Source organism: Drosophila santomea, chromosome 3L (assembly GCF_016746245.2).
Source record: "Drosophila santomea strain STO CAGO 1482 chromosome 3L, Prin_Dsan_1.1, whole genome shotgun sequence".
NCBI lineage: Eukaryota > Metazoa > Arthropoda > Insecta > Diptera > Drosophilidae > Drosophila > Drosophila santomea.
The window spans coordinates 10,711,105-10,729,089 of NC_053018.2; the positions used below are offsets into that span (position 1 = coordinate 10,711,105).

General features: G+C 36.7%; 1 protein-coding gene across 24 annotated transcripts in view; it reads left to right on the plus strand.

Annotated features, from left to right (window-relative positions):
• LOC120450020 (RNA binding protein fox-1 homolog 1) overlaps positions 1 to 14,032 on the plus strand; it is a 115,281-nt gene extending 101,249 nt beyond the window's left edge. For 7 of the 24 annotated variants that reach the window (XM_039632743.2, XM_039632744.2, XM_039632752.2 and 4 more), the window contains 8 exons: positions 1,134 to 1,154; positions 5,651 to 6,386; positions 8,552 to 8,612; positions 8,757 to 8,810; positions 9,587 to 9,658; positions 10,299 to 10,459; positions 11,332 to 11,395; positions 11,532 to 14,032. In XM_039632743.2, the coding sequence (XP_039488677.1) occupies positions 1,134 to 1,154; positions 5,651 to 6,386; positions 8,552 to 8,612; positions 8,757 to 8,810; positions 9,587 to 9,658; positions 10,299 to 10,459; positions 11,332 to 11,395; positions 11,532 to 11,576 (1,214 nt within the window). In that variant the 3' untranslated portion in view covers positions 11,577 to 14,032. Of the gene's footprint in view, positions 1 to 1,133; positions 1,155 to 2,721; positions 2,999 to 5,650; positions 6,387 to 8,551; positions 8,613 to 8,756; positions 8,811 to 9,586; positions 9,659 to 10,298; positions 10,460 to 11,331; positions 11,396 to 11,531 lie in introns of those variants that run through there. The other 17 variants (XM_039632755.2, XM_039632756.2, XM_039632759.2 and 14 more) reach the window with 10 other exon arrangements.
• Positions 14,033 to 17,985: the final 3,953 nt, after the last annotated feature.

Below are 17,985 nucleotides of genomic sequence, written 5' to 3' on the forward strand. Positions count from 1 at the left end.
GGGCGGAGTGGTGGCACCCCAATGGGGGGCAAGAACGTTTTATCCAAGCCCTGTGTTTTGTTATGTCTTATATGCAAATGTGCACCCCACTCGCTTACTTTGTGCATTTGCAAGAAAATTTTCTCCGTATAGGTTGATTTTCCCGCACAATTTTCCCCTCTGACTTCTGTCTCATCATCTTGCCATTTTAACTTACTTGGTGTGTGTGCTTCTTTTTTTTTTTTTGTCTGCTTTAGTTTCTTCCTTGCGTTGATCCTTTGACATGTTAAACTTAATGCGCCCTGTCTTCTTTACCAAGGCTCCTCTTTTTTTTTATATTTTGTACATGCCCTTCATGCTGGTGTCTTTCTGTCTGTCTGTCTGACATGTCTCTTACTGCATTTTTCGATGGTTTTTCTGGGTATTTATTTTACCATTTTCTACGGCAATTGCAGACTCCTGTGCATTTCCATGGCACAAAGAGCAGAGCTCATTGTGTAAGCATTCGATCGCTGGAAGGAAGCAATCATGGCTTGCTTATTTGTCATTTTGTTAAGCATTCCCGTAGTATTTTCCATGAATGCAAGTTTTAAATCTACAGAGAAAGAAAAGCGTTTGATTCTCTATTGTAATCCACTTGTTTCGATCTATTTATTCTCAATTTTTCCAACTAAACTGTCCTCTGTACTAAAGCTCTAACCATTTAAAGTTTGGTACGCTAAATTATGAAATATCATCTGCATAAACCCTTTTTCTCTATGTGAAAATTTTAAATTTACATAAGTATGCAAATACCCCTTTTGCCCAATGAGAGAAAACACAAGGATGCTGCATGCAACAGCAAACAATGAAAACACAATGCCACAAATCAATTAGAATTCTACAGTATTTAACCAATTACCATAGGCACTAAAAACGAAAATCAATATAGTATCTGTTATGGAGCTGCCTGTTTTTTATGTGCCTAAGACATGTATCCAACAATATTTATTATAGGCAACCCAAAAAAAAGATAGTAAAATGCTAGAAAAAACGTATTTAAATGCGAGACTAATGAAAATATTTTCTTTTGCCTTTTCCATGCGAACAATCAAATGTATATGTATCCATATATATATGCAAAAATATATAAATCTCCTGCTGGACACACACAGTTTGCGTACAATGGCCAGAAGGTAAGCGTTTTGTACACATTTTTCACTTTAGTGTTTTACTGCTACTATTACGTATTTATTGCCTGCCGTACTTTCGTTGTAAATTCTCAAATAATAATACACACAATTAAACATCATGCCCAACACTGTGAAGCAATAAGTTATCATAAATGTACAATAATCGACCAGCTTTCGTTTCTGTAAACATACTCGTACATATTATAACTACATGTATTATTAAGAGTTTTATCAACGAATTTTTTAGCTCGTAAGCCGAAAGACCAAAAGCAATGAACAAATATTTAGGTAGGGCAGCAACGTTGATATTGTTATGGCTATTGATGATATATAAGCCCATGTGTAGGTCATCGTCGGGAGGATTAAAATGTCCAGAGTTCACCAAAATGAAACCATTTTTGCGATTGCATTTGTTCGTTATTCTTAGTTTTATTTGGTTGCAATCTGCAAATATGTTTGGACAAAGTATATATATTTTTACGAGCATTTTCTTTTGTTTAATAGATACATGTAACACTACTTGTTATTTTTTTTTTTTGGTAGGTCCCGACGGAAATTTCGTTAATCTATATAAACTATGCATACAAACTATATATGAATATAATGCTGCAACTTATTTGATAACCGTTTTGTAACAGTTAAACTCTTTTCTTTCTTTGGCTTATAATTTCTTATGTTTTGTCTGCATATAACCAAAGTTCAAACAAAGTGGAAAATACCAAGCAAGCTAAAATTACCAAATTACGAAATGAAATTGAATTTTTTTTAATCATAAAAAGCCACATTAACACCCGCTCGAAAATCCCGTTTTTAAAGCTGGCCCGTCCGCCAATTTCTTTCTAGTCCTGATTTTGAATTAATAATCGATAATGACGAATAATGCTGATGACAATGACTGAGATCATTATACTGATGGTTATGAATTTAGCATATTGCGGCTGTGTTGTCTTATGCATACTACCTACTATATATATATACTTTATATATCAATTTATATGCCAACTACTTTATCTACATATCCTTTTCTTAACCAGTTTCGTTGTATGTGCGTTCCATTATGATTCTGATTATGATTATGAATTTGTATTTGAATTTGAATTTGAATTTGAATTTGATTATTGTGTACTTCTCTGTTGTCCTGATTTACATTATCGTTATTACACGTTTTACGTTTGGTCTGGTATTCCTTTGGTCTGAACATGTCTGAAATGCTCCTTAGCGTATACTATTTATACTCGTACTCGTACTCGTACTCGTAACTGTAACTGGTAACTCTCGTCGCGCGCCAAGATTCAACCAAAAGTCTAACTTAGCACTAGAACTAAGCCGAAATGCAAAACAACTGCAACTACATATACAACAACAGCAACCTCATCATGCATCCCTCGAATATGTATATACTCTATATTTAAATCCAACATAAAAAAGAGAGAAAAAAAAACCAGAAATCCCACGCACACTCCTAACACTTGCATTCTAAGTTCATTTTAATGGTGACCACAGAGTTCGAAAAAAAAAAAAGAAAAAACTATAAACCCAACTTATTTGAAACCTATATGACAAATCCAAGGTTACCGCCTGCCGGTCGCCGCCTGGCCGTTCCTGGGCGCCCCCGTTGGCGCCGGAGCCCCCACCCTCACCCACCTTCAGCTGCCCGTCTCCATGCAGATGGCGCAAGCGCCGTCAGCGGTAGCGGGCGGTACAGCGGCAACATCGCCGGCAACGGCAGCAGCGGCCGCCGCACATGCTGCGGCTGCAGCGGCGGCCACGCCCATAATGCTCGCGCCACGCCCACCGCACACCGCTGTCCAAGCAGCAGCGCCCACAGCAGCAACGCCACGGCGGAGGTACGACGACCAAAAGTGTTCCAAAAAGGATCCTGTTCTCAGGGTCCTTGGTGAAAACGCGCGCCTAAAAGCAGAATTCAAAAAGGACATCAAGAAAATTGTTTGCTACGTTTATAGGCTGAAAGAATATAACCCTTATGCTTGTTCAAAAATATTAGCAATCTAATACCAGCAGTAAAATCATAAAATAAATATAAAAGATTTTTATTTCCTCTTATACATTTAAATGATTTGAAACCATCGTCGTTGAGTTTTAAAAACATTATTTACAGTTATTTATTATTTTATGAAGAAGTCAAAGGAACTTTCTTGTAATTGTATTTAAATTTTCAAAATTCGAACCAATAAGAGCAAGGCTTATAAGCGTAGCAATCGATTAACCGATAAAAGTATTAAAAAAAAAAAAAACACTGCAACAACAACTAGAACCAGAACCAAGATCACCAACTCTTTAGCTATGAGAATCTTTGTACCATAATACAGTATAAATGTTTGTTGTCTTGTTACTTTGGCTTACGCATTTGGGTATGACTACTTGACTATCGATATATTCCATAAATATTGCATAATTTTTTGCCGTCCTTGAGATTGCATTGTTCCAACGTCTAGGCACACAAACTTACACCAACCTACACTCGATCGAAGCAGTATATATATTTGAAACAAATCAAACTAGTGGCAACCACCTGAAACTGTAACCGTAACTAGCTGTTAAGAATGGCAAGGTCTTAGCTTTAACCATAGTCTAAATTGTATATCGTAACTATCGAATATATCGTAATGTTTATCGGTAGCGAACATTTTGCCGCAGCAAGCATTTTCCGTAAGGCCTTTCTTTTAGAGCATCACTATTTAGTAACCATACTCTCGTACTCTATTATTTCTCTATCTATCTTTCTATCTGTCCAACTATTCCCCAATTTTTTCTGCTCCTGTTTGTTATTGGTTTTTATACCCTTGAAGTTTGCACGATTTTCGATTTTTTTTATTTTGTGTTTCTCTTTTTGACTTGGCGTTGAAAATTTGAAGAGAACACAAATTCAATTTGCCAATTAAACGCAAAAATTGAATGGAATTTTGAAAATTTTCTTTATGCATGCCACCTAGACCGCTTCCAAAAAAAAATATCTATTTAATTCCCTTGATTATTTCGTTGCCAGAGCGTATAGTTTGTATAGCCACGAAAAATTAGCAAAACATTTCAGAAAACCGTTTCAGCTCAAATTCAATGAACATTTTGCTATGCTATTCTTTGCCCGCACTCACACACGGTTTAAGTTTTTGGCCAATAATTTGCATACAAATATGGCAAATCGAATTTTTAATTGCATGTTGGTCAAACAAATTTTCAATTTGTGGCGCAATGTTGCCAAACGCAGTGCGAACACACCGATTCAAAGTCCCAAATTAATTTCATAAATTTCAATTATGATTTGTGCACTGATTTTCACAGAAAATGTCACATTGCTACGCATACCAGCGGCCGATCATAATAAGCCGCAGTTCTGGTTATCGGTCGGCTTCTCTGGCGAAATTGTTAATTATGAGGCTTCCACCTGTGCATATGTGGCAACTATTATAAATTGAGTGATAAAACCGCATCGAATTAAAAAAAAGGACAACATTTAAACTGTGGCTTCTGTGGCCCGTTTGCAAATTAGATGCGTTTTAATTGCATTAAAGTAAAACTAGGGTTGACCAAATAACTTCTTCTATCGTTTCTATATAATTTTAATTATTTTACTTATGATTTAACCCCTCGGCATGCTTCTCCACTCCTCTCCACCAACCTCTATATAAAAATTCCACTGAAATCCACCCAACCTCCCAATCCCCAATCTGCATTTCAATCGGCCTACTTGTTATATCATTCCACTTAGCACTTGGTAAATGTTCTTGCTAGTTTTAAATGTATTTGAAAGGTGCAAGGGTTACAACAATTAAATGTATTTTATTTACTTAAATGCTTTTAACCCCTCACACACACACAGCTAAATGCAACGAGTTGTTGAAACGAAAAGGTCTTGCCGCATACGTACACATATGGATGTATGTACATATGCTATATACTCTGTACTAAAGATCGGTCCAATGTTTTTCGTATTGTTGATGATAATATCTCTATACTCGTATACATATATATTATACAATTATGCAATATAAAATGCAACTAATGCGTAGCATTTCTTGGTAATTCAGTGTTCTAATGTTTAAGTATGTTTCGATATAAATCCCATTTTACATACATATGTATGAGCTACACGTATGTCTTATGTATTGTTATATGTATATACCAATATCATCTCAGCGCTATGACTATATATATATATACAAACAAAAATCGTTACTACATAATGCCTAGATTTGCCATTATACTATATACTATATATAATATTTACTTATATATCAAGAGAGAAAACTAACCGCATGCGTTTTGTGTTCTTTTCTTTTCCTTTTTCTACTTTTTGCACACAAAACACACACATAAATGACAAATAATTAAAAAAAAATATCATATAAATACAAACAATAAACACACACTGGTCAAAAATGTTGTGTCAAATGGTTGCAAAAAAAAAAAACAAACAAACAAACATATATAAATGCCCCAAAAATATACGAATTTCCGTATCGGTTCGGTGATTCCTGCAGCCGCCGTTGCCGCCGCAATGCGTGGAGTGGCCATCCAGCGCGGACACGTGGGCGTGGTCGGCGCCACCCCCTACCATCATCCCCATCATCCGCATCATCATTCGGCGCTGCTGGCGGCCTCAGCCGCCGCCGCCGCCCAACAACAACAGCAACGCCAACTGGCCGCCGCCGCCGTGGCCACGGCAGCAGTCGCCCAACAGCAGCAGCAGCAGCAGCAGGCTGTTGTCCAGCAGCAACAGCAGCAGGTTGCTGCCGCCGCCCAGCAGCAACATCAGCAGCAGCAGCAGCAACAACAACAGCAGGCCGTGCAGCAGCAGCAGCAACAGGCGGTCCAACAGCAGCAGCAACATCAACAGCAGCAGCAGCAGCAGGCACAACAGCAACATGCCGCCGTAGCAGCCGCCGCAGCTGCCGCTTCGCATCCGCACATGCATGCCGCCCATGCCCACGCCCACGCCCACGCCCTTGGCCCACAGCTGGCGCAATTGCAAGCGGTGGCAGTGCCCACGGCCGCCAGCAATGCTGCTGCACTGCAGCAATCCCTGGCAGCTGCCATCCAGAATCCGAGCGGTAATCCAAACGCTGCTGCCGCCGCCGCCGCCTATGCCGCCCGTCTATCGGCGGCCACGGGCGCCACACAATCGCCGCAAACAGCCGCTGCTGCTGCGGCTGCTGCTTCCATGGCCGCGTCGGCCAATGCGGCCAACAATGCGGCCGCTTTGCATGGATTCGCGCCGTAAGTAGAGTCCTCCGCCGTGGACTTCACTCCGTCACACCCGCGATCCCGCCGTAGTTCGTAGTCCGTTGTAGCTGTAACGTTTTCTGTTATTTAGTTGGTTCCGCTGCGTATGTAGTTTTAGCGCACCCCAGTTTACAATTATATACCTCGTATTCACCCAGCCATCTGTAGTAATACTACGTTTATACGCACGCCTTACAATTTCGAATGCTTTTATTTAATAGTATTCATTTCTGGTTCACTAAGTTGCCCAGCCAATTTGCTTCATTTCAATTTACAAAACTAAATTTTTAGATGTTGCTATATTCTTGTTCAGTTAAATATTGATATTTAAATGCCAAAGAAATCATTAAGAAGTAACAAATGTGTACAAATTATCTATGATCTTTAAATATTTACTTTACTCCTTATTACAGTTAAATGTAATCAGTTTTTTTTTTATGTAACAAACAATTATAAATATTAATTTCTTTCCATAAATTTTGGCGTATAAGCGTAGTATTGTCCTTAAATTTTATAATTATTTCTTTCTGTGGTGTCTTAACCGTAACCGCAGAGAAACATCCTGCTCATCTGTCATGATTTGAACCAAAAGCTTAAATTGTTTATAGCTTAAAGATTGTTTTTTTTTTCTACCAACTCTCTCTCTCTCTTTCTGTGTTACTATATATACGTCTCTATCTTGTTGGTGACAAATGTTTTTTAGCTATCTTGTGTGTGTAAAGTTTTAATATCGCATATAATGAAACCTAGACTTTGTCCTATTTTGTATACATAAATCGAGCAATAGATGAGTATAACGATTCGAACGCAAACAGAATACAAAATTTGCAAAAAGCAGCAACCGATTAACGCACGCTAACACAAAAACACCATCCACGTAAACTATCTAAAAAAAAACTCTATAAATATAAATACACACTCGCATTATATTTGATCATACTTTGATTGACAGAAGTGTGTTTTTTTTGGCATCGTTAATTTATCGTTACATTGGTTAAGGGACCTACTCTACTCGGTTGTATATTGTGTACCACTAGGCGTATGATGAATTTCGATTTGAATTTGAATTTGACTTGAAAGTGTTTTAATGCGACTGCGTCGCTCTTTGCCAGCGCCTTGCGTGCATGTTCTGCCCCGACATAATATATATTTATATAGACCTTTGATTAACTTATTCTTTTGTGGCTGCTCTACATACACACACACACCCTCACACACACACAACCCACCCACAATCACCCACCCATATATCAAAGCTCACACCATAGCGTACGAATGAATGCTCCATTAAGATCTGTATACTTATCAACACACATCAAGACATGCCAAACCAAAGAACCAATTAAAATTAAACAAAAAAAAAACTCAAAACTAATTAGCTAGGTGCATGAGTGTCTGTTCTGTCTAAAGATTAAATGCAAATTTAAAGCAAGCAAGCAAGACAATTTTCGTAGTGTTTTTGGGAAATGGAATGACCCCAATGTATGTGGTTGGTTGGTTGGCTATCTTTGCTAGTGCTCTATATATAAAACGACAATATCTAAACCTTTTAATTTCCCTTTGTTTCGTTTCCTCTGTCTCTGTATCAAACATTTCCTCCAATCAGTTCGTCATCATGTGGGGATTCAGGTCAGATCAGGTCAGTTTAGCACAGGCTCATTAGCTAGGTAGGTGGGGTGTCTACAACAATTAGGTGCAAACTTTTGGTTTTCAGTTGCCCCTTTAAGTTACAGCCATTTACCCACAACAGCATCCGGTACCAAGAAAAACAACAACAACATTTAATAATAAAACCAAAAAAAAAAGAACTAAAACCGGATGTGGATAAAGTGTTATTGGCCAGCGAGAAATATTTCAATCATATTTTGTTTTTTTTTTTTTATAACAAACAAACAAACTTTATCCCGTCTGGTTTTCCATTGTGCCCAAACCAATGCCCACACAAGTGCGTTAAAAAAATGAACCAAAAGAAAATTTTTGAATTTTGCTTTTAAGTGCCAGTAACGTGAAGCAGAGGTAAACCAATTAAAATGGGTATAGCGTATATATGCCATTGATTGGTTGCCTCTGGCTTGACTCACCTACCCAGACATGATCCTATCACGATCGCAATATTAATATATGATCTTCTCTTATCATCTTGTTCCCCCCAAATGCAGTGTATACTATGATCCCTTCTTAGCAGCAGCTGCTTCCGCTGATCCAAATCTACGCTTCCAGGTGAGTTTCGTTCAGTGAAATGTGTATGCAACTAGCTTTAAGTTTACTGTACGTCTTTAAGGTAATTTAAAGTGTAGTCTAGAGCTAAAGACAATCCCCTAACTTGCCACGAAAATACATGAAAATATTATATAAATCTTCCAGGCAGCCAAACCGGTCACTGAAGTTCCAGCCGCTCAGCCAGCCGCCATATTAAATGTAATAAAACTTTTTCAAACTAATATCCTAACCACAACCACCAAAAAAATTTTAAGAACAATTCAGTTATAATTTGTATATTTTTATGGTAGCTTGTGAAAGACACCGTTTGAGTTTTGAAACATTTGACTTGGTTTTTGGAACAAACGTTATTATCTATTACTCATACGTATAAATTGGTTTTATTAAGTCGCTTCCTTTGAGTTTCCTTCTGCATTATCCACATCCTTCCCGAACTAACGACGCGTCCTAATTTCTTGCTGTGTAACACCCTTAAGTTGAGATCGAACTTGGTAACTGGTCGTAAATCACATTATTTTCTTGACTTAAGCTTGGCTAAGCTTATTCAACTCAATGTCTGAATAACTAAACACTTGTGTATAAGCTCTCTACCGTATTAAATGCATCCTTTGTTTGGTTTTTCCGTTTAAATCCAAGGATTCAATTAGTGACCACAGGTGGCTTTTATGAAGCATACGCTCTCTTTAACTACTTTAATCTACATCATTTTGAAGTACTTCTGCTAGTTTTCTTGATTTATTTCACATTTTTTGCTTTCGCTGAATACTAATACTACCAACTATATTTATAAAATACAAATTATTCAATGCTATATACATTTTGTAACTACTACAAATTCTTCTTTGGTTATCTTTCACGACTGTTACAACACATTCAACTCAACTCAACAACAACAACTACCACAACACTATTGAAAAAAAAACCAAAAAAAAAAATCAAATTACTGATTGAAAAACAAAAACCATAAATTACAGCGCCGCACTGTGACTACGCTAAACAGTAACCCACATACGATCAACCGCATTCCGGTTCCACAGAATGTTTTGGTAAAAATAATCATAACTAGTTCTAGTTCCATACCCATGCACCTAGATATCCAGACTTTCCGTTTGATTGTTGTCACAATTTTGCGTTCTGCTCAATGCCTTTTTGTATGCACCCCCTAAACTGTATGTCTATATGCCTTAAGTCTTAAGTTAACCCTAGCAAGTAATTCAATACGATAAGTTATATTTGCTGGTTTCGTGCCTCGCTTTTCGGTTTTATAGCCTGGCATCTTGGGTTCTACGTAGCTCGGTTACAACAAAACAAAACAAAAAAAAAAAAAAAAGGCTAAACCACCTGAATTAGATATTTAAGTGTACATAGAATATTTTTAATCACACTACTCCACTGTTTGCACCCGTTTTTTATATTTTTTTGGTTTTGGTTACCATATACTTCTATGTGTGTATACTTTTGGCCACCCCCCGGTTTGGTTTTGGGTTCCTAATTTCTCACCACACTTGCTCTCACCGACTCCTCCGCTAGTCTTGTCGTTTGCCGTTGTCGCCCCCTCAAAAAAAAAAAAAAAAATAATAATACTATATAAAAACCCAACCCCCGAACTGTAACTGCGTCTGTTCCTCGAGTCGCCGCCCCCGTGTTGCCCCAGTTTAACGCCCCATTTGCTTACCATTATTCCAGGCCACTGCTCCGCTGCTAAAGACTCCGCTGTCTCAGGCCCAGCAGCAGGCGTACGCCACGGCGGCCACCACCTACACGGCGGTAGCCGCCCGGGCCGCCTATGGTGCCGCTGCCGCAGCTGCCGCCCAGCCGGCACTCGCCGGCTACGCCACCGTGGCTGGGTAAGTTATATATGCTAGATATGCCACCCTAAACCCACTCTAATCCGATGCCATCAGAAGGGGGGTTTAACTAAGCGCAAAACTTGGCTGCCCCTCATGTGGAAACATAATCCCATTACTAACTATTACATCATGATATCAGTTGGTATTGTCACAGAACTAACATAATTTAAGTATCAGTTGGTTTTGCAACTATTTCAGAAATCTGAAAATATTGGTAAAATACTTTCCCAAAAAATGCTATTTATTTCTAGATTTTACCCTAAACCAACTAAATGTAGGATATTTTTATTTTATCTTTTTTAATTTAACTTATCAGTTTCATATTTATTTATTTACCTAAACACAATTTAATTATTTATTTTCTTTTATTCTTTATCCAAAATTCTATAATTATATAATTTTATATTTTAATTAATATTAACTATTAGTTATTTGTTTATTATTTCATTTAACCATTATATGTTTATTATCTGTATGTATCTTAAATTCCTTGTTTATGTATTTTTTTATATTAATATTTAATTATACGAAATTTGTGATTATAAACCTGTTTATTATAGTTTTTTTGGACATTAATATTTTATTTGAAATCTGACTAATTATTTGATTTTACCTCTTCTTTTTGAAACTTTTTAACAAAAACTGTTTATAATTGGGTAAAGTGTAGAAACCTAACACCGAAAACTGAAGAGATCCGACACTCGATTGAACACTTTTGCAAGACCTTGTCCAAATTGAATAACTTTTACTAAATCATAACATAAATCCAACTGGAATCATCAATCAACCATTTAATAACATTAACAATTTCAACTGCCGCCATTGAGTATTACTAATAAGTCAAACATACATCACAAAAATATTTATAGATATGCGCGCGAATATGCAGATCCTTATCTAGGACATGGCATTGGACCGGTTCCTGGATACGGGGTAAGTTTTTCATTAGTCATATAAGCACAAATAAAGAGTATAATTTATATCAAATATATTAAATTTCATCGAAAATCATACTATAATTTACTAAATCCGTGAACTATTTTCACTTTTTTACCCAATTTTTCATTAGGCAACCATGTACCGCGGTGGATTCAATCGTTTCACGCCATATTAAGAACAATCTACGCCAGTCAGCCAAAAAACGCACTTGAACTACTCTCGATGAAAATGCTCAATATCTGAACAAAGCAAGCAAAGCAAATAAGTAACTTAGACGTAAATACTCCTCCCTACGTGCAGTAAGTAGAAGTTACAACTAAACCGATAGATGCAGGATACTCAACACCCAACAGCAGCCACGACAACACCAACAACAGACGCTCAATGTCCTTGGAGAGTTGAAAATCAAAGCTAAGCAACAAAGAAACAAAAAGAACATAAACAAATCAATGTCGTCCAATAAAAGCAAAAAAGCTAAACCAAAAAGGAAAATATACGCCGCTAAACGCAGTTCTATGGAGTTTATATAAGTAAACCAAACACAAAAAAAAGATTAAAAAAAAATATTAAAACATAAATTCAAATTGCAAAATAGTTTTGCAGAGAATGAAAAGAAAAATGTGCTTCATGCGTAGATTTTTACCAGAACAAAAGCTGAAACTTTGTGCGGCAGTTCAGAATTTATATATGTATACATATATATATATTACCGACATGATATATAGTTATTATACATAGGCATTGTATTTGTATATCAAAGCAAACCAGGAAAAAGAGCAATGTTTTAGGTACTTCTCATGCTGAAAAATCATCAAAAAAATTATATATACAAAAAACCCTCGGTTGTTGATTTTCAAAACTTCGTTGAACTAAGTTAGTCCTTATGATTTACAAATTATTCTAAAACATTAGCATTGTAGTATGTAGTAAGGGAGAGTAACAATGCAGCAGACACATCAACAAATCAAATTGTATATTATTTGCGAACTGTTAAAGCACAAACAAAGAAAATTATATACAATATATTTATTCGTATGTACTTTAGATTGATATCTATAATTTGATTACCCAAAGAATACTCATTTCTGTATTGTACTGTATTGTCAACGAATTTAATTTTAATGCATTGCTTGGTCGTTCCTAATAATTTTATATTTTGGCAGCTTAAACCACTCACACACACAACTCACGACTCAATTCGAATTGCTCAAAAAAAACGTAGCGCATAGGTAAATGCAAAAGATCAACACGTAGACATATCCTTGGAATATACAATAATATTTACTTTAAATGCCGCCATAGCAGCAAAGCAACAAAAAAGAAAATGGAAAAAATTGAAAAAAAAAAATATATATATATATTAGTTTTAAAAGGTCAAGCTTCCAGTGACAAAAAAGCCATTGATGAATGATGTGGAAATCGAATAATAAGCATTAAAAATTACAATTTTTAGCTCTTACTCCGTAGCACTTTCCTTGTGTGTTGTGTAAAGAAACAAAGCAAACAAACAAAAAATTGCAAAAATTGAAAAAGAAACGACGTTTTGATGTTGTTCATTTTCGGTGTAGACCGAAGCGAAACTTCCCTAAGCAAACTAAGAATTTATTTTATACACACTCGAATCTAATGCACACACGAAACAAAAATGAAACCACTTTTAACGTTGTGTACTTTTCAAATGTTAAAGATTAAAATGCTCAATGGAAAACAACCAAACAATCTTTGATTCTTAGGCAGCTACTGTCGTCAAATTTAAACTAGTTGTTTATCAACCGTACTATGCTAAAACAAAAAATACAAAAACCAAGCTACTATTGTGAGTGTGTAATCGTGCAATTCTTTAGGTGTTCTTCGAATTTCCTTAAAAAAAAAACCTACTACCAATTACTTGAATTGAGGGAAAAGTGATGAATGAAAATTTCACCAACTCCAAAGAGCTTCAACTTTGATGGTTTTTATTTAGCTTATCACTTAGCAACTGTCTCAGATTGTACATATTTATGATGACATGGTATTTTTATCTTATTCCTCTCAACAACGCACACACAAAACAACACACACGCACACAGGCCAGAGTCCTGGGAAATCGAAGCAATTTATGGCAATTTATGGCATACTCACTCTTGAACCCTCATTAGAGTGTATTTTTTGTTTGATTCTCTCACATGATCATGCATTGATATACTACATTTACGTTGACATTTTTAAAGCCAAAGTTTATATTTTAAATGATTTTTAGTTAGGTATTAGTTTGTATGCTGACGACAGATGACACAAATGGATAAGTAATTGATGACGAACTAAAGGGAAAAACAATAAATACAAAAAACTAAATCGAACCCAACAATTGCCAAATTAAATGTAGCTTTCAAGTGAATTATAAAATAAAGACGTAATTAAATTTAATGAATTTTTCAACTAGCGCAAAAATAGTTTTGCCAAAAAGCCTCGTATACTTTTTGGCCCACCCCAAGAGCACAGGACAGGAAAAAAAAAACACAGAAATTTGGGTTTGATATGCAAATGACAGAAGGAGGTAAATCATCTAGTTATAAAGCAAACTTAAATATAATACGGTATGGTATATACATTTAAATTATGAACTCAACTTCCACCGCAAACTTTTAAATGAAAACTAAGAAAACACAATTTTTGTCTTAAGCAATGCGTTGAGGAAAGTCAACCTACAAGTAAATTATAAAAGCAAAAAACGCAACTCAATCAAACACCGCAGCTATATGATAACATACGATATATGATGTATATGATAAAGTCTTCATTTATCCCGATCCATTTTGTGACCCCCAACAAAAACAAAAACTCTGTAATCTGTGTAGTCTAACCATAAGCCAGCGCCAGCTTTTGTTTTACTTTCACATAGGTCAGATGCCTAGGCGTCATATAAAGTATAAAATATAAAGTATATAAATATATATATTATATGGAAACTCTAATCTTTAATGATGTGCCAAATTGTAAGTTGTACCATTTGTTTTTATGAGCAAATGCAAAACACAAATTGAAATAAAATATGAATTAAAATATAAAAAACCAAAAAAAACAAAAAAAAACATTGAATATAGCATTACAGTTTTCCCCTCCCGTGAAAAGGAAATATTCAAAAAGCCTATTTTGATTTTTAAACATTTAGATGATAATGAAGAACATATTTTTTAAATTTAGCACTGTGTATAGGAACGGGCAAGGCTCCAAAAAACAAAAAATGGCCAAGCCGCGCGTTCTCAGGCGCTACCTTACAAAACAAAATTGATAATAGAACCGCAGAGACGATAAACAAGTATTATATTAGCAACAATCGCAGAACAAAAACCCAACTAACAGCAAACAAACACACACACACAAACAAAGAAGAACTAAAGGTAAATTCAGCTCAAATTTAATTTACATGACATATACATACCGGAAGCTATTGAATGAACATTTTCAATAATAAACGTACACAAATTCCGAATTTTATTGGTTTATATCAATTTTCAATTTGTAAGGTTGTGACAAATTGTAAACAAACATAGAAAACAGTAAACAAAAAAGAAAAAGAAAAACATGATACCAATCCATGGCAAATTGTAATATTGTTTGTGAATGGCAAATAAAATAGCAAGCAAGTGGAAAACATTTGAGATTCATACAAAATACATTTGAAAAGAAAGCCAGAGGGAAAGAGCGAGAAATGCAATAAAAATAACTTTAAAAAATGCAAAATAATCCAAACTATTGTGTTTTCATTTAGTGGGCCCTGAACTCTGTTGACAGACCTACATAAATTATGGATTCCTTTTTCCCCTTTTTTTCACTAAAGGGACACATTGCAATGGAACATTTAGCAGCACACAATCCATCATGGGCGTTGCGAAAACTTGTGACGTGTTATTCAACATCAACCGGAAATCCTTTGACGTCTCACACCTTCTATGGAGAACCTCTTCAGACATTTTAGCCTGGCTCACATACACACACGCACTCGTAAAAAATGTCATCAATCATCAATTTACCTTCCGTTTGCCGTTAGAGCCCAGCAGTTTTTCTTCATTTACTTCAAAACTCGCTGGCACTCCGGGCGTAATTAAAGTTGATGGGCGGCCATTTGCATGCAAGTTTATTACAATGCAACCGCAAACATTTAACACCTCAAAGTCCCACACACACACATATACACATAGTTGTATATATGTATATATACACCGCGACATGCAAAGGCTATTATCGTGATTAAATCAAATGGCTCCAACACTTGAGGGCAGCAGTCGGCCAGCCTGTAATTATACAAATTTGCGCATTTGATTGAAGAGCCCTAAAACCGCCTATCAACATGACATGTCTAACGTAGAACAAACTGATGTAAATGTTAGTTGCTGGAAAGTGAAATAAATTATTAGGGTTAACAAAAAGAATATATTTTATACATGAGCTCTTCAGCTGAAGTTAGCAAAGAATAGTTTACCAAATCTTATCAGGACAACCTGGTATTTCTTTCACATTTATTTATATTTAAAATATTACAAAGTAGTCTTGTTTCTACAACACTTCCCATCACTGTATGTAAAAACCATCAGATTCCGAGCCCTATTTTTAACTCTGCCATGTCAAACCAACAACCGCAGGAACTAAACGCCTCTCTGCCTCTGGTTTCATTCGCTCCTGCTGGCAGTTTTGGGTTTGTGGCCAATGCGGCCACTGTGTGACATAATAAATTATGCTGCATGCCAATGATTAATTTTAGATGTATGCGACATGACAGTTTCGGTAGCGTGGGGCATCCAGCATCCGGCATCCGCAGCGCACCCAATCGAATGCATACACAATTAACAGCAGTAACTGTTGGAATTAGCCATTGGCCCACACCACACCATTCCAATCCAGGCAGCCAAAGGAAATCGCAGGAGCAAATCTGTGGCAGGCTACCCATGGGTTATTTGCTTTCTACTCCCTATCTATCTATGCCCAATTTGGAGCGGCCCGATGGGACCCCATGAATTATTACGTGCAATTATTTTCTAATTAATTATTTGACAGTCCAGCGAATGGCATACGGCCGAGCGGCAATGGCATGCTATGGTGCGATAATTTTTTTTTTTGGGCACAATTTGCCATTCGATATGGCGCGTAATGGGCACCATTAAATTAGCCCAGTCTGCTGCTTTCCGAATGTCTCGCATTGGAATACGGCCAAAAGAGAACTTTTTGTTGTCCGCTTGATGTAAGAGTTACTTAAATATGTAGGCCACAAATGGAGCCCAGACTGCCAAGGGAAGCGGAATAATAGAGGAGTCCAGCGATTCGGGGAGACTTACATAAGTAAGTTCAGCCGCTGTTGGATTATGAGTTATGGTATAATTAGATTTGAATGATTTAATGAAATTAGTTTTGTCTGTTGAGCGTGCGGATTATATTCTAGAATCATCTTAAATTGATATAGAGCTTACTTTGAATAAAAATACTTTAAATCGCTTAATAGTTTTTCTATTAAAACCAAACTTTCGATTCAAATTTATAGCATACTTTTCACCACTCACCATGCGAAGCAGGTAAACGGAAGTGGCGCCACTTTAATTATCTGATTGCGTACGACAACTGCAACTGTGGAGAGGTGTCAAAATGGCTCGCCATCTAATCAAAGCGGTTATCATTACCAAATTCTAATCGAAACAAACAGTCCCAAAAGCCACCTTTTCTGACAACTCTCCCCCACAAAACAAACTGCTAACGAGGCCCCAGTAACATCGGACAGCAAACTTGTTCAACCATTGCCATGGTCCCGACAAAAACCCCAAGCCACATCAGCAATGACCAATCCAGCGAATTGCATCCTGCTCCCGACCGCGGCACAAAAACTAATTACATTATTTCAACTTGATGCAATCAGAGAGTGCGTATGCGTGCCCCTACGACCCTTTTGCATCGGTTTACCCCGGTGACCATTCGCGTTTCGGTTCAATTGAATGCCAGACAGCGACGCGAAACTAAAATACCAGAAAGCAAATCCGGCAATGTACTCAACGCAAATATACCCACTACATACATAAATCTATCTGGTATTAAAAAAAAATAAATGTTTTTAAACTATCAAAATATTTTTGGAAAATAATTTAAATAGCTTCTCTTATGCGCATCTCTTGTTAAAATGTAATATTTTTGTTAGGATTTCTTTTGTCTGCTGCAGCCCTTGTGTTACGAAAGTTCCTTTGATGAAAATGAAAAATTGTTAATAAGTTTTCAGTGATAATTAGTTTGAAAAAAAAGTACAGGACCTGCGACAGCAACTGCAAGTACCATCCACTGAGCAAACAACCGAGATACCCGAGAAACTCTACGATATGCGGCGCATAAAAACCGAAACAACGAGAAAAACCCAGCGGCCGTCGAGGTCGAAATCCTCGCAGGACATGCCGATGCACGCAAATCACTGCTGGCAAAAAAAAAAAAAAAAGAAATGCCCATTGGCCAGGAGCTGGAGCTGATGTCGAACCGTAGATGAAATCGGACTGGAAAAGGGGCACCATTGTTGGTGGGTCTTGTGGGTCCGGTTTACGAGGCGCGTCGGTTAGATGTGCCATGGCACACAT